Source organism: Pongo abelii, chromosome 17 (genome assembly GCF_028885655.2).
Source record: "Pongo abelii isolate AG06213 chromosome 17, NHGRI_mPonAbe1-v2.0_pri, whole genome shotgun sequence".
Lineage (NCBI taxonomy): Eukaryota > Metazoa > Chordata > Mammalia > Primates > Hominidae > Pongo > Pongo abelii.
This window is the reverse complement of record NC_072002.2, coordinates 72,444,262-72,467,954: the sequence shown is the minus strand read 5'-3', so window position 1 is coordinate 72,467,954 and position 23,693 is coordinate 72,444,262. Positions and strand designations below refer to the sequence as shown.

At 43.2% G+C, this 23,693-nt stretch overlaps 1 protein-coding gene across 2 annotated transcripts; it reads left to right on the top strand.

The window, feature by feature from the left end:
- Window positions 1–1,166: 1,166 nt before the first annotated feature.
- Window positions 1,167–23,667, top strand: NARS1 (asparaginyl-tRNA synthetase 1). 2 transcript variants are annotated; one of them, XM_024235970.3, is made up of 14 exons: window positions 1,167–1,707; window positions 2,779–2,861; window positions 7,421–7,579; window positions 7,666–7,755; window positions 9,666–9,744; window positions 11,645–11,715; window positions 13,906–13,992; window positions 16,657–16,878; window positions 16,991–17,190; window positions 17,571–17,706; window positions 18,384–18,497; window positions 21,401–21,532; window positions 21,856–21,987; window positions 22,556–23,667. In XM_024235970.3, the coding sequence occupies exons 1-14, from the start codon at window positions 1,698–1,700 to the stop codon at window positions 22,685–22,687; spliced, it is 1,647 nt and encodes a 548-aa protein (XP_024091738.1). In that variant the 5' UTR covers window positions 1,167–1,697; the 3' UTR covers window positions 22,688–23,667. The 2 variants fall into 2 exon arrangements, with proteins under 2 accessions (XP_024091738.1, XP_024091739.1); XM_024235971.3 differs by having other exon boundaries at window positions 1,194–1,707; window positions 2,782–2,861.
- Window positions 23,668–23,693: the final 26 nt, after the last annotated feature.

Sequence of the window (23,693 nt, the reverse complement as noted above, 5' to 3'; positions counted from 1 at the left end):
ATAATGGGCTGGGCGTGGTGGCTCACGCCTGTAAGACCAGCATTTTGGGAGGCTGAGGCAGGAGGATCACTTGATCCCAGAAGTTGGAGACCAGCCTGGGCGACACAGGGAGACCCCTCCCCCATCTCCACAAAAATAAAAAGAAAATAAGCCGGGCGTGGTGGCGTGCACCTATAGTCCCAGCTACTTGGGAGCTTTAAGTGGGAGGCTCGCTTGAGCCCAGGAGTTCGAGGCTGCAGTGAGCTATGATGGCACCACTGCACTCTAGCCCGAGCAAGAGAAGATCCAGTCTCCAAAAAAAAAAAGAAGCCCACCAAAAAAGTAAAAAAAAGTTGAAAATGATGACAGACCCTTTATTAGCACCTCTTACACGCCCGGGCAGTGAATTTATATCATCTTTCACAAATAGAAAAACTGAAGCTCATTCAGATTAGGTAATTTATCTGAAGACACAGATAAACCCCTCTCAGCGCCTGACTCTCGGAGCAATTGGGATGCTTCGCAGCGGGGCAGGGGCAGGGCCCGGAGCCACCGCCATCGCAGCCCGGGGAACAACGGACTCGGGGAAGCCCGGCCTGGCCCTTCAAGTACCGGGCCTAGCAAGGGCCAGGACCCTCCCTCCCTCCCTGCAATCGGTCCCCAAACTCGCTGAATGAAGCTCATTCAGTTTAGGTAATTTATCTGAAGACACATGGTTAGTAAAAGGCAGAACCCAGGTTTGTATTCCGAAGCCCTCGTTCTTTCCACCACATTATTATGGCCTTCCTAACGGTAATCCTTACAATTTTAAATGAACATATACCATAGCTCCTCTCCTGAACACCGAGGGACGCTGGCTCACGGAGGTTAGAAAGTTAACTCATCTGGCCGGGCGCGATGGCTCACGCCTGTAATCCCAGCACTTTGGGAGGCCGAGGTGGGCGGATCACAAGGTCAGGAGTTCGAGACCAGCCTAACATGGTGAAACCCCGTCTTTACTAAAAATACAAAAATTAGCTGGGCATGGTGGCACGGGCCTGTAATCCCAGCTACTCGGGAGGCTGAGGCAGAAGAATCGCTTGAACCCGGGAGGTAGAGGTTGCGTTGAGCCGAGATCGCGCCACTGCACTCCAGCCTGGGTGACAGAGCGAGACTCCGTCTCAAAAAAAAAAAAAAAAAGGAAGTTAACGCATCCCGCTGCGTCCCCTCCACCGCCGCGCACCCCGTCTCGCAGCTGGAGCGGTGTTTGCTGGTGACGTGAACTCAACCAGTCTCAAGCATCTGGGGATCGGGGCGACATCCTTGGTCTGGTTTGCAAGAGGACCCGCACGTCTCCAGCTGGGGCAGAATTGGAAGATTCAGAAAGGAAAGTTGGGTAGGCGGGGAAGGAAGGGTGCAAAAGTGACACTGTGCCAGGGTCTCCAGGGCCGCGGAACTCCGTGACAGGCAGCGCCTTCCGAACTGCACAAACGCGTGGGGCGGGCGTGTCTGGATCCGGAAGTTGCCTCTGCCCTCACCAAAGATGGCGGCCCCGGCGCCGCTCGCCCACCTCTCGTAACCAATGGAACCGCGGCGCTCGGCCGATTCTCGCGGGCGCCCTCAGATCTACGCTCTCTGATGCAACGCCGGACTCGCGGAAACCGCCGGTGCACGTTGGAGTCATAAGACGGCGGGTGTTGCAGTCTGTGTCCTTGGAGGTGACCAGGGCCACTGCAGGCATGGTGCTAGGTGGGTGAGGCTCAGTGTGTGGCGCGGTGTTCCCTGCCTGGGGCAGGAACTCTGCTCCAGCCGGGTTCCGGCGCTTTCCTTAGTGCCTACCAGAGTGGGCGCCCCGCGAATGTTTGGGGACCGATTGCAGGGAGGGAGGGAGGGTCCTGGCCCTTGCTGGGCCCGGGACTTGAAGGGCCAGGCCGGACTTCCCCCGGGCTGCGATGGCGGTGGCTCCGGGCCTCGTTCCCCCGGGCTGCGATGGCGGTGGCTCCGGGCCCTTCCCCTGCCCCGCTGCTAAACCTCCCGATTGCGCTGAGACTCAGGCGCTGGGACGGGTTCAGACACAGGGTAGCCCCTACTCCTGCAGTTCTTCAAAGTGATCGTCAGGAAGGGGCTTTAGGATTCCAGTTGTTTTTCTCCCAGCCTCATTTTTTTATTGAGGTTTCCGGGGAGACCATACTGTGCAGTAGGAAAAAAAAAAAGAAAGAGAGACCTGGATGATGTTAACTGTTCAGACCTACTAGTTGTGAGGCCTTCTGAAATTTTCCAACCTCAGAGCTTCTGTTTCCTTTAAAGACCAGAGGGAGCTGGTGTTTATTTGCCATCTCTACAAAAACTGGCACTGGGATATCTGATTTGTATGTGTTATTTTATTTCATCCTCAGTACAGCCTTTCAGGATGGGGATTGTTTTTCCTATTTTATACATAAAGAAATAAGCTCAGAAAGGTTAAGTAAATTCTCCAGAGTCACCCTGCCTTTTAAGTTGCAAAATCCAAGATTCCAGCGTATGTCTGATCAACTTTAAAGCCCTTGTTTTATTTTTGGGTGCCCAAGTAGATAGAATAAATATCACAAATTAAAATGATCAGAGTTCATTTTGAAAACCTGGATTATTAACTAATGTTTTTATGAGATGGATGTTATTAAAATGGAGTGGGGAAATAACTAGGATATTAATTTCTTATGGACCTCAATAATTTTTACTAATCGATGCTTGTTCTGTTTACAAAGGTAAGGAATGAATAAAGTAGTAAGGTGACTAATAGTTAATGGCCAGACCATAACTTACCCTCATTTTGTCAAACAGCAGAGCTGTACGTCTCTGACCGAGAGGGAAGCGATGCCACGGGAGATGGAACCAAGGAGAAACCATTTAAAACAGGTCTAAAGGTAGAGTCTCTTCTCATTAGGAAAATGAGACTGCATTTATTAATGACTTATGTAAATTATCGTGTGACTTGTCAAGAATTTAATTTCAAACGCTAGGTTCCAAAGAGAATTTTCAGAAAAGGGAAAGTAAGGAATGCATACAGATATGTGACTTTAAGATTGTTAGATGATCAAAGTCTAAACTTACTTTTTAACATTTTGGAAAAAGGTATCTTCTTTCTTACCACATGGCATTGCTGCTTGGAATTTTTCTCTCCAATGAGTCAGATTGCTGAGTTTTCAATTCTTGTAAAGATAAAAGTTACCTTTCCTCAGTTACAGTGAGCTCATGACCAGGGGGCTCCTGAGAGAGCTTTTGGTGAATTTACCACAGTCCAGAGTGTGATCCTGAGATTTTACTCCAAGACCACCAAGAATGGATTAATTTGTCAGAGCTGACTCATGAGTCTGGAGCTTGAAGCTAGAATGCCAGTTTAATAAAGTGCTGTTATTTCTCAGGATCTAGAATCCTTGAATGAGTTTAGCTCATTCTCAAAGGGGTTTGTCAAGAGCCTGGACTCAGGCCAGGTGTGGTGGCTCACGCCTATAATCTCAACACTTTGGGAGGCCGGGGCAGGTGGATTGCTTCAGCCCAGGAGTTTGAGACCAGCTTGGGCAACTTGGTGAAATCCTATCTCCACAAAAAAACATAAAAATTAGCCCAGCATGGTGGTGCGTGCCTGTGATCCCAGCTACTCCGGAGACTGAGGTGAGAGGATTGCTTTAGCCTGGAAGGTGGAGGTTGCAGTGAGCCATCATTGTACCACTGCACTCTAGCCTGAGACCCTGTCTCAAAAGAAAAAACAAAAAAAGGGCTTGGACTCACAACATGGGTGTTAGGTAGTTGATTATATCAGAGTAAAGTGTGGCCTAAGACAACCTTCTTAAAATAGACCATGGACTTAGCTGTTGAACTCATATGCTAGAATCCATTGGCTACAACTGCCACATAAGGAAGATGGTTAAAAGTTCCTTCCTTGGGTCTGGGCTTTGGTGCCTCACGTCTGTAATCCCAGCACTTTGGGAGGCTGAGGCTGGAGGATTGCTTGAGCCCAGGAGTTTGAGAACAGCCTGGGCAACATGATAAGACCCTCATCTCTACAAAAAATTTAACTTCTTAAAATTTTTTTAATAAATTTAATTTAAAAAATAAATAGAGGCAGGATGTTAACCCTCCCAAAGTGCTGGGATCACTCAGCTGGGATCACACTCAGCCAACTACAAAAAATAAAAAAATAAAAAAAATTAGCCAGGCATGGTGGTATGCACCTGTGTTCCCAGGTTCACGCCATTCTCCTGCCTCAGCCTCCTGAGTAGCTGGGACTACAGGCGCCCGCCACCACGCCTGGCTAATTTTTTGTATTTTTAGTAGAGATGGGGTTTCACCATGTTAGCCAGGATGGTCTCCATCTCCTGACCTGGTGATCCGCCCACCTCGGCCTCCCAAAGTGCTGGGATTACAGGCGTGAGCCACTGCGCCCGGCCTACTTTCCTTTTATTTTTTATTTCTTAATTTTAAATTTTATTTGTTTTGAGACAGGGTCTCGCTCTGTTGCTCAGGCTGGAGTGCAGTGGTGCAGTTTCTGCTCACTGCAAGCTCTGCCTCCTGGCCCCAGCTACTTGGGAGACTGAGATGGGATTACTTGAGCTCAGGAGGTTGAGGCTGCAGTGAGCCGTGATTGCATCACTGCTCTGCAGCCTGGACGACAACAAAAAAAAGTTCCTTCTTTGAACTGTATTAGGAAAAGCAGTGCCTTGACACTCCTTTTTCTGTGCATCCCCTTTTTTGTTAACTGTGTTATAACATTTATAGTTACTATCAAGTCCTCCTAATCTGGGAGCATTCTCCTCTCTTTTAGGTCATACCATATGGTTATACTTTGGTGTGTCATACATGGGTACTTGTTTTTAATTTAATTTAATTTTTTTTTTTTTTTTCTGAGACAGGATCTTACTTTGTTGCCTAGGCTGGAGTGCAGTAGCGTGTTCATGGCTCACTGCAGCTTCAACCTCCTGGGCTTAAGGGATCCTCCCACCTCAGCCTTCCAAGTAGCTCGGACCACAGGGACATGTCACCACACACAGTTAATTTGTTTCTTAATTGTAGTTACGAGATCTCATTGTGTTGCCTATGCTGGTCTTAAACTCCTGGGCTTAAGCAGTCCTGCTGCCTTGGCCTCCCAAAGTCCTGGGGCTACAGGCGTGAGCCACTACTCCTGGCTGGGTTTTACTTTTTAACCACTCTTAAGGGGAAATCTTTCATTTCTGGATTGTTGGGTGCCTCATTTTGCAGCTCCTGAAAACTGACAACACTGTTTAGATGAACGTTTGCAGAATGTCACTGTTAACAAAGTGTAGCATTCTGATTTGGGAACTGATAGTTTGGCTCTTTCAATTTCAGTGATACAAAAGGAGGGATCAGTACAGACTGTCAGGTAGTAAGTGAATTCTGAATGACCTACATGTATTCATGGGACCTTCTCTCTTGGTTTTGCATTTTAATCAATGGCTATCTTTTTTTTTTTTTTTTTTTTTTTTTTTTTTGAGACAGAGTTTCATTCTTGTTGCCCAGGCTGGAGTGCAGTGGTGTGATCTTGGCTCACTGCAACCTCTGCCTTCCGGGTTCAAGCAATTCTCCCTGCCTCAGCCTCTTGAGTAGCTGGGATTATAGGCACCTGCCACCATGCCTGGCTAATTTCTTTTTTTTTTTATTTCTAGTAGAGATGGTGTTTCACCATGTTGGCCAGGCTGGTCTCGAACTCTTGACCTCAGGTGATCCCCTCACCTCGGCCTCTTAAAGTGCTGGGATTACAGGCATGTGCCACTGCGCCTGGTCCCTACATGTATTCTTACAATGTCTAGTTGTTAAAAGGATGAACTATTGAATGTTTTCTTTTTTTTCTTTTTTTTTTTTTTTTGAGAAGGAGTCTCGCACTGTCACCCAGGCTGGAGTGCAGTGGTGCAATCTCAGCTCACTGCAACCTCTGCCTCCTGGATTCAAGAGATTGTTCTGCCTCAGCCTGCCGAGTAGCTGGGACCACAGGCATGCGCCACCACACCTGGCCATTTTTGTATTTTTAGTAGAGACAGGGTTTCATCATATTGGCCAGGCTGGTCTCGAACTCCTGACCTCATGATCCGCCTGCCTCGGACTCCCAAAGTGCTAGGATTGTAGGCGTGAGCCACTGTACCCAGCCCTAGAATGTTTTCAAAAGATCCAGATTCCCTCCTTCTCTGTGGCAGTTGTAGAACTGAGAAAAAGTCCGTTTTTGCAGGCTGCAGATCTTGCAACAAGAGAATAATTCACTGCATTTCTTGTTTGATTTAATAACTTGGAAGAGATTTTGAAAGATTATTTGAGGCTTTAAAATATTCATCTTTTATGTACTTTCAACTATTTTTTAAAAACCACAAACAATAAACTTTTATCAAATGATATATAACACAGCAATGCCTGATATGTCCCATTGGGGAAAGGAGGTATTCTACATGGGGGAATTTTTCAGATTAAATGAGTTTGGCTTTTTGTGTTTTTTTTTTTTTTTTGAGACGGAGTCTCACTCTGTTGCCCAGGCTGGAGTGCAGTGGCGCCATCTCAGCTCACTGCAAGCTCTACAGGCGCCTGCCACCATGCCCAGCTAATTTTTTGTATTTTTAGTAGAGACAGGGTTTCACCGTGTTAGCCAGGATGGTCTCGATCTCCTGACCTGGTGATCCTCCCGCCGCCTCGGCCTCCCAAAATGCTGGGATTACAGGCATGAGCCACTGCGCCCGGCTGCTTTTTGTGTTCTTAACCATTGTTTTGTTGAAAGTTTCAAAAATGTCTGACACTTCTCTGATTTCTCACAGAGAACTAACCTTTTAGATGTCACCTGCAGTTGACTTTTCCTGTCAGGTGTCTCTTCTGTTGTCCTTGTACCTGTGCTGGTTGCTACAGCCACTTAAGATCTGTTGCTTGTAGTCTGCTTTTCCTGGGGAACTGTATAGTGTATACCCGAACTTGCTGCAATTGTTTGTGAGAGGACCTCAGAGCTTCAGCTTTAACCAGTGTGCTGCTTTTTTTTTTTTTTTCTCTTGAGACGGAGTCTCGCTCTGTTGCCCAGGCTGGAGTGCAGTGGCACGATCTTGGCTCACTGCAAGCTCCGCCTCCTGGGTTCACGCCATTCTCCTGCCTCAGCCTCCCGAGTAGCTGGGACTACAGGCGCCCGCCACCACGCCCGGCTAATTTTTTTGTATTTTTAGTAGAGATAGGGTTTCACCGTGTTAGCCAGGATGGTCTCGATCTCCTGACTTTGCCCGCCTCGGCTTCCCGAAGTGCTGGGATTACAGCCGTGAGCCACCGCGCCCAGCCAACCAGTGTGCTTCTTAAATGTTCAACCAGTCACTGCGCCGACATCAGCTTTTGGCTGTTGGGGTCTTTATGCTTAGATTGTTCCAGTTGCCTTATAGTTGAGATGTTATTTTGATTTTAAGTATTGTATAATGTTCAAGAACTGTCTTTTTTCTCCTCCCTACCCAAGGCTTTGATGACAGTAGGAAAAGAACCATTTCCTACCATTTATGTAGATTCACAAAAAGAAAATGAGAGGTGGAATGTTATTTCTAAATCACAGTTGAAGAACATTAAAAAGATGTGGCATAGGGAACAAATGAAGAGTGAATCCCGGGAAAAGAAAGAGGTGAGTCCTGACCTTGTCACTGTGAACGTTGTTAAAGTTAGAACTCTGGAAACCATGTTAACAAACTGCTTCATCATTAAAATTAGGCAGAAGATAGTTTACGAAGAGAAAAGAACCTGGAAGACGCAAAGAAGATTACCATTAAAAACGATCCAAGTCTCCCAGAGCCAAAATGTGTAAGTTTGTTTATCTTTTCAAATACTGTGGACTTGGCTACATCACATCATTATTTCTGTGTATGAGGGGCATGTCACATGGTTTGTTCCTTTACATTTTGTTTTTACTTTCCTTTTATTTATTTATTTTTGAGACAGAGTCTTGCTCTGTCGCCCAGGCCGGAGTGCAGTGGTTCAATCTCGGCTCACTGCAAGCTCCGCCTCCCGGGTTCACACCATTCTCCTGCCTCAGCCTCCTGAGTAGCTGGGACTACAGGCGCCCGCCACCACGCCCGGCTAATTTTTTGTATTTTTAGTAGAGACGGGGTTTCACCTCGGCCTCCCAAAGTGCTGGGATTACAGGCGTGAGCCACTGCACCTGGCCTACTTTCCTTTTATTTTTTGTTTCTTAATTTTAAATTTTAATTTATTTTGAGGCAGGGTCTCGCTCTGCTGCTCAGGCTGGAGTGCAGTGGTGCAGTTTCTGCTCACTGTAGCCTCTGCCTCCTGGGCTCAAGCGATGCTCCCAAGTAGGGGGGACCACAGGCATGCACCACCACACCTGGCTAACTTTTATTTATTTTTAATTTTTGTAGAAACAGTCTCCCATATTGCCCAGGCTGGTTTCAAACTCCTTGGCTCAAGGGATCCTCCCACCTCAGCCTCCCAAAGTGCTGGGAATACAGGCGTGAGCCACCATGCCTGGCCTACTTTCCTTTCAGAAGGGACATAGAGAAATAATGTTTTAGAGTTATGAGGCTACTTCCTTAGGGGTTCATTTTATTACACAGTTGAGTAAATGCATGTTGAATGAATTCTGTCCCAACTGAATGCCAGCAGATGGGGGACCCAGGCCTGGCTGCGCTTCATGATGTTGGTCAAGTGATTTAACCCTCTCTATTGTCAGTTTGCTTATAAAATGAAGAGGTTGAAATCTATGATTTTCATGTTTTATTTAAATAGAGTAAAAGTTTGTGAATTGTGAAATTAGGTTCACTCTTCTTCTGTTCTTTCTGGAACCCAAATAGATTGCTGAACTGTGAATGAAAATGGTTTGATTTCCAGTAGTTCTTATTTTATTTTATTTTATTATTTATTTATTTATGAGACAGAGTTTCACTCTTGTCACCCAGGGTGGAGTGCAGTGGGGAGATCTCGGCTCACTGCAACCTCCACCTCCCAGGTTCAAGTGATCCTCCTGTCTCAGACTCCCAAGTAGCTGGGATTACAGGTGCCTGCCACCATGCCTGGCTAATTTTTGTATTTTTAGTAGAGATGGGGTTTCACCATGTTGGCCAGACTGGTCTCAAACTCCTGACCTCAGGTGATCTGCCCACCTCGGCCTCCCAAAGTGCTGGGATTACAGGCTTGAGCCACCACACGCAGCCAGATTTCCAGTAGTTCTCATTGCTGATGAATTTTTGTATTATTTTCTTAGTGATGGAGCTGGAGTTTTTTGGCCACATTCTCCAGCCCCTTCCTCTACTCATCTCCTCTCTCCTTCATCCCCCAAACAAAAGCTAGGCTTTTTAGATACCATGTTTTGGAAGGTATTGAAGCAACTGTGGGGTCACGGAAAAGGCTCCATGTGGACTGGGATTGTTGCCATTGTGGGAAGCAAGTGCTCCACTTATGACAAAGGAATTCATTTATTAATTAATTTTATCTAGCAATATCTGCAATTCTTCTGGGTGTTTCTCATTATCAGTTTTACACTAAGAAAGAAGACTTGGATTGTTTTTTTTGTTTTGTTTTAAACCACGCCAATACAGCGAAATGTGTTTGGTTCTGAGCTGCAGTAGAGGGGCTGTCTCCAGTTTTGCACCATTTGTGATTTTTAACACTTTACTACCATCTGCCTAATATTAGTGAAAAAGTTGGTGTGTATAAATGACATTATTGAACAAATGTTGTTTATTTAAATTTGACAGGTGAAGATTAGTGCATTAGAAGGATATAGAGGCCAAAGAGTAAAGGTGTTTGGCTGGGTCCACAGGCTGCGCAGGCAAGGTAAATGGCAAAAGCTTTTCCTTCTTTTTAATTTTTAAATATCCCTGCTCTTAGATGAAGAAAAACATACAAAGATTTGCAGGAGTTTTTTCTCCCCCCCTTTTTTTAAGACAGAGTCTCACTTTGTTGCCCAGGCTGGAGTACAGTGGTGCTATCTTGGCTCACTGCAACCTCCGCGTCTCAGGTTTAAGCAATTCTCCTGCCTTAGCCTCCTGAGTAGCTGGGATTACAGGTACCTGCCACCACACCTGGCTGATTTTTGTAATTTTAGTAGAGACAGTGTTTCACCATGTTGGCCCATCTGGTCTGGAACTCCTGGCCTCAGGTGATCCACCGTCTTGGCCTCCCAAAGTGCTGGGATTACAGGTATGAGCCGCTGCGCCCGGCCGTCTTTTTTTTTTTTTTTGGTATGCTGGCTAGACTTGAACTCCCCCCAGCCATCCTCCTGCCTCAGTCTCCTGAACAGCTGGGATTACAGGCACATAGCACCTCACCTGGCTTTAAAGGATAGAGTGATTTATATCTTAAATTTGTTCTTGTTTAAAATGACTATTGAAAGTATAAAAATTTTTAAATGCTATTTTAATGGTTAGCAATTATAGTGATGAAGATGCATCCAGTAAATATTTGTCAAGTTGAGTTTTAATTGTTTAGTGAAAACCAAGGGATGTTACTATAGGAAGTTTACATCTGAGTCTGAAACTTGGCCATAGTTTTGACTCTTATAAACAGTATATTTGCATTCTCCCTTGGTTCTGACATTTTGTTTTCTCTTTCCCTTTTTATTATATATTTTATAATATATAAACATGTCACTTTTACTATTTATTATAAGGGACTAGCAAATCTTTCATTGAAAAGTGGGATAGGCCAGGTGCGGTGGGTCACGCCTATAATCCCAGTACTTTGGGAGGCCAAGGCGGGTGGATTGCCTGAGGTCAGGAGTTCAAGACCAGCCTGGCCAACATGGTGAAACCTCGTCTCTACTAAAAATACAAAAATTAGCCGGGTGTGGTTGTGGGCACCTGTAATCCCAGCTACTCTAGAGGCTGAGGCAGAAGAAGCACTTGAACCTGGGAGGCAGAGGTTGCAATGAGCCGAGATCATGCCATTGCACTCTAGCCTGGGCGACAAAAGCGAAACTCCATCTGAAAAAAAAGTGGAGGTGGATGAGACAAAAATACAAATGAAATGTTTTAAGTAGATTTCAGTAATTGGACCTTTAGGACATAAATAAGAAAAAGTGATTTTGTTCAAGAACATTTATGCATCACCCACTGAGTGCACAGTACTACCCCAGGCATTGCAGGGGACTCAAGGGTAGATAAGGCATAATCCCCTAACTCATGTTGCCTTCTGTCTTGCTTTCCCCTGGTTGTGTGGATCTTGGGGATCATGTAGGATTTGAAAGTCCAATACATTGAAAATAAAATATTTTACAAATACTGAGTAGTGGTATTACCAATGGGTACCTCAGGGGCAGGGAGCCATGTGGGAGGTCTGAACTTCAGTGTTTAACCTTGGAGTTGCCTTTAGATAAGATTAAGTCATGGCTGAGTGCTGTGGCTCACACCTGTAATCTCAGCACTTTGGGAGGCTGAGGTAGGAGGATTGCTTGAGCCCAGGAGCTTGAGACCAGTCTGGGCAACACAGTGAGACCCCTGTCACTACAAAATAATTAGCCAGGTGTAGTGGCATGTGCCTGTAGTCCCAGCTGTCTGGGAGGGTAAGGTGAGAGGTTTGCTTGAGCCCAGGAGGTAGAGGCTGCAGTGAGCTGTGATGTGCCACTGCACTCTAGCCTGGGTGACAAAGTGAGACCCTATCTTTAAAATTATATATATATATAAAATTTAATGCCTTGAGAACAGTCTGCCTAAATTATTAATTTCTCATTTTTTAGGAAAGAATTTAATGTTTCTGGTGTTGCGAGATGGTACAGGTTATCTTCAGTGTGTCTTGGCAGATGAGTTGGTAAATATTTTCTCTTATTTATGCTTGAAAATTAGATGTTTTCAGTAGATTCCTTTATTGTTTTGTATACATTCATTTAAAACTTTTATGTCGACAATGAATGTCAGTGAATCAAAACATCACATTGTATACCATAAACATGCAGTTTTTATCTGTTTATTATACCTTAATAAGGCTAGGGGGAGAAAACTTTTGTGGAAAATTTCCAGCACATTACAAAATAGAACCATATAAAAAATCCTCAAATGCCCATCACCCAGCTTCTGTAACTACCTATATATGGCTACTCCTGGTACGATATTGCCCCTCAGACATCATATCATTTTATTTAATTACACATGCTTATGCATCTCTAAGAAAAATAATGTGGCTGGGCGTGGTGGCTCATGCCTGTAATCTCAACACTTTGGGAGGCTGAAGTGGGCAGACTGCTTGAGCCCAGGAGTTTGAGACCAGCCTGGCAACATGGTGAAATCCTGTCTCTACAAAAAATACAAAAATTAGCCAGGTGTGGTGGTGCATATCTGTAGTCTCAGCTACTCAGGAGGCTGAGGTGGGAGGATCTCTTGAGCCAGGGAGGCAGAGGTTGCAGTGAGCCAAGATGATGCCACCACCTTCCAGCCTGGGCAACAGAGTGAAACCTTGTCTCAAAAAAAAAAAAAAAAAAAAAGATAGTGTAGTCATCTACTATTATCACACCCTCCACCAAATTAATACAAGTACTAAATATGACCTAATATCCAGATTCTTGTTATCAGTTTGTACTGCCTTTTTATAGTTGATTGATTTGAATGAGGAATCTAACAAGATTAACATGCTGCATTTAGTGATATGACTTGAAATTTTCTTTGTAACTCTGCTGCTCCCTTTGCATTCTCTTTTCTTTTGCATCCCCACCCCCCGCCCTTACTATACATTTATTGGGAAAACCCTGGTGGATTGTCCTGTGGAACTTCTCACAGTCTGGATTTGGTTGTTTGCATCCTTGTGGTGTCGTTTAGCATGTTCTAGTGTCTGTAGTTTTTATAAATTGGAGGTTAGGTCTGATTAGGTTCAGTTTTTTGGCACAACTGCTTCATGGGCAAAGCTGTGTTCTTTTAGTTGCATCATGTCAAGAGGCACGTAAGGTGTGGTTGTATTTTTCTTTTTTTTATTTGAGACAGAGTCTCGCTCTGTCACCCATGCTGGAGTGCAGTGGTGTGATCTTAGCTTAGTGCAACCTCTGCCTCCCAGATTCAAGTGATTCTCTTGCCTCAGCCTCCCGAGTAACTGGGACTACAGGTGCATGCCACCACACCCAGCTAACTTCTGTATTTTTAGTAGAGACAGGTTTTTACCATGTTGGCCAGGCTGGTCTTGAACTCCTGACCTCAGGTGATCCACCCGCCTCGGCCTCCAAAAGTGCTGGGATTACAGGTGTGAGCCACCATGCCCGGCCGGTTGTCTTTTTTATGACTAGTGGGTTCAGGTGTTGGCAGCCTGACTTCTTCCTTTTAAAGTTCCCCATCAGTTTTTTCCTAATGACTTTAGTAAGAAGTGATTATAGTGTAGATGGGCTCTGTATGGTTTTGTTTGTTTGTTTGTTGTTTTGAGACACAGGGTTTCTCAAAAAGAGTACAATGGCATCATCATAGCTCATTGCAGCCTCGACTTCCCAGGCCCAAGCAATTCTCCCACCTCAGCCTCCCGAGTAGTTAGGACTATAGGCAAGAACCACCACACCCAGCTAATTTTTATTTTATTTATCTCTCCCTTTGTTGTCCAGGCTGGTCTTGAACTCCTGGGCTCCAGTGAGCCTCCCACCTCACCCTCCCAAAGTGTTGGGATTACAGGCACAAACCACTGTGCCTAACCTGTATGTTACTTTAATAGTCTAGATTTTTAAAAATAAATAAATAAACTGTCCAGATATTTTTAAGTGATGTGGGTCAGTGTCATTTATCCATGTATGTAAAATGTGTATTTACATGTATATGTATATATTTACATGTATGTGTCTATATATAGATAAACCTGTGTCTTCCACAAAAATATCTATATTTTAGTATTAAGAATCAGTGGCCATCTCACTCTTTATTTTACTAGTATTTGATCAGATAACTTGTTTATAAACAATCCCTTTAACTTTCTATATGGTAGAATTTTTAAATCAATGTGAATAACTAAATTTGAGCTTTGACCTTTTTATAGTGTCAGTGCTACAATGGAGTACTCTTGTCCACGGAGAGCAGTGTTGCAGTGTATGGAATGCTAAATCTTACCCCAAAGGGCAAGCAGGTGAGTGGATTGAGTTTCGCACTGGGTGAATGAATAGTTTATTTACTAGTTTGTTTTCCAGTGTCTTTGTGTGTACATTTGGCATATGTATTAGGGTTCTTCAGAGGGACAGAACTAGTAGGATAGATGTACATATGAAAGGGAGTTTTTAAGGAGGATTGGCTCACAAGATCACAAGATGAAGTCCCACCATAGGCCATCTGCAAGCTGTGGAGCAAGGAAGCCAGTAGTGGCTGAGTCCAAGTTCAAAAGCCTCAAAAGTAGGGAAGCCGACAGGGCAGCCTTCAGTCTGTGGCTGAAGGCCCAAGAGCCCCTAGCAAAGAACTGGTGTAAGTCCAAGAATCCAAAAGCTGAAGAACTTGGAGTCTGATGTTTGATGACAGGAAGCATCCAGCACTGGAGAAAGATGAAGGCTGGAAGACCTAGCAAGTCTGCTCTTCCACCTTCTTCCTCCTGCTTTTTCTAGCCAGACTGGTAGCTGATTGGGTGGTGCCCACCCACATTGAGGGTGGGTCTACCTCTCCCAGACCACTGACTTAAATGTTAATCTTCTCTGGCAGCACCCAGATACACCCAGAAAATACTTTGTATCCTTCATTCCAATCAAGTTGACACTTAATATTAACCATCACAGCATATAAATACAATAAATGTGAAATACATGTCAAATTCAGTATGCCTTTTCCAGTGAAATATGTACATTGTACAACTCAGGTGATAAAAAGAATACAGTGATTTCCAGTCTTACGGAATTCCTGAATCATCCTCATGGGCTATAATATAGCCACTGTGCTGTAGATATATGAATTACTTTTCAGCCAGGTGGAAATAAAAACTTAACAGCCCACCTAAAAATGTTCAGAGAATTTCTTATTAGAATTTGAGCCTGTTTTTCTTTTTTTTTTTTTTTTTTTTTTTTTTTTGAGACGGTGTTTCGCTCTTGTTGCCCAGGCTGGAGTGCAATGGTGCTATCTCCACTCACCGCAACCTCCGCCTCCCGGGTTCAAGTGATTCTCCTGCCTCAGCCTCCCAGGTAGCTAGGATTACAGGCATGTGCTGCCATGCCCAGCTAATTTTGTATTTTGAGTACAGACGGGATTTTTCCATGTTGGTCAGGCTGGTCTTGAACTCCCAACCTCAGGATATCCACCCACCTCAGCCTCCCAAAGTGCTGGGATTACAGGCATGAGCCACCGCGCCCGGCCAAGTAAAATGATTTTTATGGCACCAAGATAATTATATGTTCCATATATGTGGCTTTTAAAATGAATTGCTTTCTAATGAAATTATTAGGGAGAATTTGAATTTTTACTATATGTGTGTTTCAAAGATAAACAGCTTTTAATAAAACCTTTGCATTTAAGAAGTTAATGGGTGCCAATACGTTAATTTAAAGTAGGTGAGTAAGGCCGGGCGCAGTGGCCCATGCCTGTAATCCTAGCACTTTGGGAGGCTGAGGCAGGCAAATTGCCTGAGTTCAGGGGTTTGAGACCAGCCTGAGCAACTTGGTGAAACCCTGTCTCAACTAAAAATACAAAAAATTAGCCGGGTGTGGTGGCGCACGCCTATAAACCTCAGCTACTCGGGAGGCTGAGGCACGAGAATTGCTTGAACCCGGGAGGGAGAGGTTGCAGTGAGCTGAGATTGTGCCACTGCACTCCAGCCTGAGCGACAGCAAGACACTGTCTCAAAAAATAAATAAATTAATTAATTAATTAAAGTAGGTGAGTAGAAGCTAAAAAAATATACCAACATGTTAACAGTAGTTAGTAGGGACTCCAGGTTGTGGGATTACAGTTTATTTTGTAGTTTGTGCATTTCTTTTTTTTTTTTTTTTTTTTTTGAGATGGAGTTTCACTCTGTCACCCAGGCTGGAGTGCAGTGGTGCAATCTTGGCTCACTACAACCTCCACCTCCTGGGTTCAAGCAATTCTCCTGCCTCAGCCTCCTGAGTAGCTGGGACTATAGGCGTGTGCCACCATGCCTGGCTAATTTTTTGTATTTTTAGTAGAGATGGGGTTTCACCTTGTTGGCCAGGATGGTCTCAATCTCCTGACCTCGTGATCCACCCCGTCTCGGCCTCCCGAAGTGCTGGGATTACAGGTGTGAGCCACTGCGCCCAGACCCAAGTATCTTTTAAAAATAGAAATGCACAGGCTGGGCACGGTGGCTCATGCCTGTAATCCCAGCACTTTGGGAGGCCGAGGTGGACGGATCATGAGGCCAGGAGATCAAGACCAGCTTTGCCAACATGATGAAACCCTGTCTCTACTAAATATACAAAAATTAGCCAGACGTGGTGGTGGGCTCCTGTAATCCCAGGCTGCTCGGGAGGCTGAGGTAGGAGAATCGCTTGAACCCAGGAGGCGGAGGTTGCTGTGAGCCAAGATTGCGTCACTGCACTCCAGCCTGGGCGACAGAGTGAGACTCCGTCTCAAAAAAAAAAAAAAAAAAAAAAAAAAGATATTTGTGTGTATGTGAGTGTGTATTTATCCAGAAAGAATATTGATAAAAATATCAATATAAAACTAAACTAAGGCTGAGAATTAGGAGGTTCTTAAAAATCTCAGCTTACCAAAACTGACATAAATTAAAATCCTCAATACTGTTAATTTTTTATTTCCTTTTCCCTCTTTCTCTGGACCCCACTTTTAAAAAATGCAGGCTCCAGGTGGCCATGAGCTGAGTTGTGACTTCTGGGAACTAATTGGGTTGGCCCCTGCTGGAGGAGCTGACAACCTGATCAATGAGGAGTCTGACGTTGACGTCCAGCTCAACAACAGACACATGATGATCCGAGGAGAAAATATGTCCAAAATCCTAAAAGCACGATCCATGGTCACCAGGTGCTTTAGAGATCACTTCTTTGATAGGGGGTACTATGAAGTAAGTATGCGTTCGTCAGCTTTTGCAAACAGTAACATTTTTTGCCATTTTGAAACTTGAATAGTGGTGCTCGCGATAAACATTGATTTATTCCTTCTTTGCATTTGAACAGGTTACTCCTCCAACATTAGTGCAAACACAAGTAGAAGGTGGTGCCACACTCTTCAAGCTTGACTATTTTGGGGAAGAGGCATTTTTGACTCAGTCCTCTCAGTTGTACTTGGAGACCTGCCTCCCAGCCCTGGGAGATGTTTTTTGTATTGCTCAGTCATACCGGGCAGAGCAGTCCAGAACACGAAGGCACCTGGCTGAGTATGAAGTTGTCTTTTTGTTTTATTTCTTTCTAGGTAATATCTTTAGAGAAGAAATCTTAGTGTAGGTAAATTATGTCTATGTTTAAAAAAACAGAAAACTGATATATTAAGTGGTTAATGGAAGAACATATAACAAAGTTTTGCCACCTTAGATCATAGCTAAGTTCTCTTTTTTCACTTTGACTTGATCTTTTATATATAAAGGAGCAAACAAGAAATTGCTACTCAATGGAGAAGAGGGAAGTCCACAGCTAATTTGCAAAGTTGGGAATTGGTAGCATTGTTGGCATTTTATGGACAGCTTTCCAATGTTAAAAGCCTTGCTGGATAAAACAGTGCAGGAGAAAAGCAGTGCTGAGCTATTGTCTCGTTCTTCAGGTACACACACGTGGAAGCCGAGTGTCCTTTCCTGACCTTTGACGACCTCCTGAACCGGTTGGAGGACTTGGTTTGTGATGTGGTAGATCGAGTATTGAAGTCACCTGCAGGGAGCGTAGTGCATGAGCTCAACCCGGTAGGTGCAGTGTTTATGGGAAGAGAAAGTCACAGTCCTTTTTTGGAAGACAATGAAGTCTTCACCCTCAGTTTCTGTAGATTTGGTGGCTTGGTGAGCTGAAATAAGTGACTAATTATTTTGAAGACTAGAATTTGATGTTAGTCACTGTCGATAATTTTATAATGTTTTCAGTTATGTAGGAAGAGGCTCATGTTTTCCATTTTAGGAATGTCTACATAGTTTTCTAGTCTGAAGTTTTTTTTATATATATATATGTATATATATATATATATTTTTTTTGAGACGGAGTCTTGCTCTGTTGCCCAGGCTGAAGTACAGTGGCGTGATCTCTGCTCACTGCAACCTCTGCCTCCCAGGTTCAAGCGATTCTCCTGCCTCAGCCTCCTGAGTAGCTGGGATTACAGGAGCCCACCACCACCCCCAGCTAATTTTTGTATTTTTAGTAGAGATGAGGTTTTACCATGTTGGCCAGGCTGATCCCAAACTCCTGACCTCAGGTGATCTGCCCACCTCAGCCTCCCAAAATGCTGGTGTTACAGGCATGAGCCACCACGCCTGACTGAAGTAATATTTTATAATAATAATATTTTATAATAATAGTTTTTTAATGGAAATTTTAGTGTTAATGTTTATATTTATATATGTACACATGATATTTTTCCTTTCTTCTATAGAACTTTCAACCCCCTAAACGGCCTTTCAAACGGATGAACTATTCAGATGCTATTGTTTGGCTAAAAGAACATGATGTAAAGAAAGAAGATGGAACTTTCTACGAATTTGGAGAAGTATGTATTCCTTTCTCTCATTGTTTCCAAGGTGGGATTGGGCTCCAATTCTCTTCTTCTGGTTAATGAACTAGTAATGTGGGTGGCATCTGCCTGTCCTCAAATAAATGGTAACAGCAGAACCTGCTTCATGGGGTTGCCTGCAGATTCACTGAGTTAACAGAGTCAGCCTTAGGACAGTGCCTGTTCTGTAGCATCCAGTAAGTGTGAGTGAGTTTCTTCTCTTTTCTTTTCTTTTTTTTTTTGAGACGGAGTCTCGCTCTGTCGCCCAGGGAGTGCAGTGGCATGATCTCGGATCTTGGCTCACCACAACCTCTGCCTCCTGGATTCAAGCGATTTTCCTGCCTCAGCCTCCCGAGTAGCTGGGACTACAGGCGCATACCACCATGCCCAGCTCATTTTTTAATTTTTAGTAGAGACAGGGTTTCACCATGTTGGCCAGGATGGTCTCGATCTCTTGACCTCGTGATCTGCCCACCTCAGCCTCCCAAAGCGCTGGGATTATAGATGTGAGCCACCACTCCTGGCCAAGTGTGAGTTTCTAAGCTGCCTTCACGTCTCATGCTTTGCCTCTTCCCTCTTCCTTCATTGCTCTTCCTTGGCCACAGCTTATAAGCTCTCTTTATCATTCTCTAGGCTGGCAGGAGTGCTTTAGAAGGTTGTGAAGCCTTTGAAATCACATGCAAAATGTTGTTATATAGATATAGATATATTTTTTTTTCTGGAAATGTATCTTGTGCTTTTAAAAAGAGGTTCATCCCCTCCCCCAAAACAGTGATTTAAAACTCCTTAATGTGGAAGGTGAGAAAGAAGATAGCCATTGGTTAAAAATGCAAAACCAAGAGAGAATGTGTTGGAGAAGGTAGCCTGGTGCCCCAGATAAACTTAGCATTTCGGTTTTGCCTGAGAACCACTCTCCCAGCATGCACTCGGGTTGCAAATTTTCTTTCTTTGGGACAGCGTCTCCATCTGTCATCCAGGCTGGAATGCATTGGTACGATCATAGTTGGCTACAACCTTGAACTCCAGAATTCAAGTGATCCTCCTACATCAGCCTCCAAAAGTGCTGGGATTACAGGTGTCAGCCACCATGCCCAGCTAATTTTTTATTATTTGTAGAGATGGCGTCTCCCTATGTTGCCCAGGCTGGTCTCAAACTCCTTGGCTCAAGCAATCCTCCCACCCCGGCCTCCCAAAGTGTTGGGATTACAGGCGTGAGCCACTGCGTCTGGCTCAAGTTTCCAACACTATGCTAGGCCCTCTTTCCTATGCATTTAACCATTACTTACATACTATTTGCACATTTAATTGTTTTACAGTTGAAATGTGTGTAGCTGCTGCTAACTAGTTTTGGGTTTTAGAAGGAATTAGTAGGAGAAACAATATACTAGGTCTATGTAAAGCACTCATTGTTTTTGTGAATTCAGTTTTTTTTTCTTTTTTTTTTTTTTTTTTTAAAGAGATGGAGGTATTGCTATGTTGACTGGGCTGGTCTCGAACTTCTTGCCTCAAGCAGTCCTCTCACCTCGGCCTCCCGAGTGTTGAGATTATAGGCGTGAGCCACACTGTGCCCAGCCTGTGAATTCAGTTTATGATGTATAATGACAAAATTTTGTATTGAGAACTTGAATACTTTTAGTGTACCTAATACTTAGTAAAATAGTATGGTTGATATGAAAGAACACAAGCTGTGGAGTCAGAAGGCCCCCCCAGGTGGGCTTAGCTCCCACCTCTTTTCTTTTGTGCTGTGTAACTGACGACCAGTGACCCCCTCTCAGGTTCCTTATCTCTACCTTGGAAGTAACATCTGTTTTGCAAGATTGTGGGGACTACAGGAGCTAAATGCCTAGCCAGGACAATGGCAGGGGGAGCCTGTCAGCATTTACTATACATTGCTATTGTTCCACACACATGAGGACACTAGAGTAGATTCATGGCCCTCAGGCTTTGGGGGGTATGAAATAAGACCTGTTTTACCCTAACTAAATCTTATGCAGAACCCCGCTATGTAAGGCAGATGCAAGCTGAGAGACTAGAGCTCTCGCGCTCATCTCCCGTTGCCTGTCGGCGTCTCTGAGAACGCAAGGGCTCCAGGGCCTGGAGCTTGAAAACAGGTGTGCTGGGTGATTGCTACCTCCATTTCACTTCTTCATTAAACAAATCTATGAGTCTTCTCCAGTTCTCTCAATCCGTTTTTACTAGGACAAGAGTTTTCAGTTTTAACTTATGTGTTAACTTTAATTTATGTGTGGTACAGAAGGATGTTTTGAGAGAGAAACTGATGAGTTTAAGTCATCATCTAACATTGTTTGGCTAACTATTCCAGGTGTGCTTACACTTACCAGTTTGATATTGGTTATTTGTCTTATGATTGTGTCTTTCTGTCATCGAAGGCATAACTGATTGATTACAACAGGAAAGAAGGGCAGATAACAGGAGAGTTTAAAGATTAGTGTCATTAGTAATATACTCTGTGTGTAGATCAATGATGTTCTGGAGCATTCATGATTACCATATGCCTTATGGGACTAAGTGGACCTCATTTGCTTCAGAGCTAGACAAAACAGTCCACTGAGAAAAATACTGAGCTGTGTCTAGTCACAGCTTGGGGCTGGCTTTTGTTTTTGTTTTTTTTGATTTTCCTTCAAGCAGCATGGTGCTTGAGATATGCTATAAAGGGAGACAGATCTTTTACACTTCATTAAATAACTGAGTTTTAAGAATATGTTTATTTCTTTTTGAGAGAAATTATTCTTTACACAAATGTGTATGGGTCAAGGGTAGGTGTGTATCCTCTACTCTGTTGAATTGATAGGAGGAAGGACTGGTACAGGGTGAAGGAGTTGCTTCTGTCTTGTTGCGATCCAAGTTGTAAATGTTAATGAAGTCTTGTTTAACCTCAGGATATCCCAGAAGCTCCTGAGAGACTGATGACAGACACCATTAATGAACCAATCTTGCTGTGTCGATTTCCTGTGGAGATCAAGTCCTTCTACATGCAGCGATGTCCTGAGGATTCCCGTCTTACTGAATCTGTCAGTTTCTGTTTCAAAGAGTATTAATAATTTTGCTTTTTAAGGGGGTGGGGACTGTCATCTGGAATCAGGTACAGCTCATGGCAAATATTTCATTCTCTATCTAGAATGACAATATTTAAAGACGTTGGGTTTTTCCCCTCCCCTGATTGAAGTTGACATGCTTTGTTAACTTAGAGAAATGTAAATATTTGAATATTACATGATCACAGTGGCTCCTTTAGCCCTTGGAGCTTAATTGTAATTTTCATTTAAACTCTAGGGCAGTGCTGTGTCTGATCACTTGATAGTAATTGTGTATCTTTTTTCACTTATATTTAAAGGTCGACGTGTTGATGCCCAATGTTGGTGAGATTGTGGGAGGCTCAATGCGTATCTGCGATAGTGAAGAAATACTGGCAGGTTATAAAAGGGAAGGGATTGACCCCACTCCCTATTACTGGTATACGGATCAGGTAAAACCATTTTTTTAAGCACTGAATATTTTTTTCACTGTAATCGTTCTGTATATATTGAAATTTTTAAAAGGGGAGAATTTAGGGTAGTACTTTGATATTTGAATGAGCTGTATTCAGTTTGCAGGTTATAATAATGTGGTGTGCGAATATTGCCAGCTTTGTCTTTGCCAAGTTATATGTTAATTTCATTTGAAAACCTGTTTAATGGCTGGCTTGTTGATTGCAACTGAGTTTTAAAAAATTGATCCTACCATTATCTAGTACCCTTCTTCATTTTCCTCTTATAAAAGAGACACTGACTTATTTTAAAAGTTTTTAAAAATCTCTTCTTTCCAGGGTGGTACTTATTCCCTGGTTGATTTTTCATACCAAATTATTTCTTTACACATGGTTCATGAAGGCATAGAGATTAAGTGCTGGGATTACAGGCACGAGCCACTGAATCTGGCCATAGTTGAATTCTTAACCACAGTGAGCTAACTCCTTTCACAGTGGAAAATTTTAACTACCTTAGATGAAAGTTTTAACTAAGTATTTACTCCTCTTTCTTTTTTTTTTTAAACAGAGAAAATACGGTACATGTCCCCATGGAGGATATGGCTTGGGCTTGGAACGATTCTTAACGTGGATTCTGAATAGGTATCACATCCGAGACGTGTGCTTATACCCTCGATTTGTCCAGCGCTGCACGCCATAACCATTTTCTCCAGAAGCGTGGAGGAAAGATTATGAAAGGAACAGGCTCTTTAAAAAAGAAAACAAAAAGCCAGAATCTTCCTTTTTTTGTTTCATTGGGGTTTTCTCTTTCTGGTTCTTTCTACTACCATAAAAACTATGTCAAATCACCTGAACATCGAGTGATATTAAGATTGTCATCTTAAGAAAAAATATCCATTACGAAGTTCGGGGAAGACACCTGGCATGAAACTGTAGTTAGGGATACATTTCAGCATTTTACTCACTTTATTCAAGTTATTCGTTTTATTCAAGTTATATGTATATATAATTCAACAATTTTAGATTATGGTGTAAGATACTCCAGTAACTTATCTTTCTGTCCTTTTAAGTATACCTGGAATTCTTTGATTTATTTTATTGCATCAATGAGTTAAAACAAAAATCTGGGGGGAAGAAATTGGCAATATCGTATAAAAATCTGCTCATATTAGAACACAGTATAATTCAGCAGTAGACACTAGAATCAAATGAATAGTCTTTTGTACCAGTTATTAATCTTTTCTAACTCTGCTTAGCTGCTTATAATCCTGAGGCATAGAAATTGATATGGAAGGATTTGTAAAAATAGAATTGCCTTAAAGGATTTGAAGTAAGAGCATAATTTTGGGGAGAGTTTTTTAGTGATTCACAATATCCCTCTTAGCATTAGTTTAAGGTAGAGGCAGACTGATGTTCCCTCTTTCCTGGTAATTCCTAAGTAACTAAGAATAAATAAGTTCCAAAAGAAATTGTAGCTGGAATCTTAGTAACAATTGTGAGTGGCTGTTTGAGTTGCCCCCACCATGTCCTTAGATCTAATCTGTGCTACCTTATTAACTCACAGCAGGCTTACTAAATGGCTTCATTTCAGATTTAGTTGATTTCTCCACCAAATGCATGTCATGTATTCTCAATAGGCCGTATTCCCAGCAGTCAATAAATGAACACCCGTAAAAACTCTTTGCTGGCTTAATTTTCTTAAAGCT

Coding starts and splice junctions, on each gene's coding strand:
- NARS1 (XM_024235970.3), top strand. Junction 7,580..7,665: donor AATCCCGGGAAAAGAAAGAG/GTGAGTCCTGAC, acceptor CATTAAAATTAG/GCAGAAGATAGTTTACGAAG. Junction 17,707..18,383: donor TAGTGCATGAGCTCAACCCG/GTAGGTGCAGTG, acceptor TTTCTTCTATAG/AACTTTCAACCCCCTAAACG.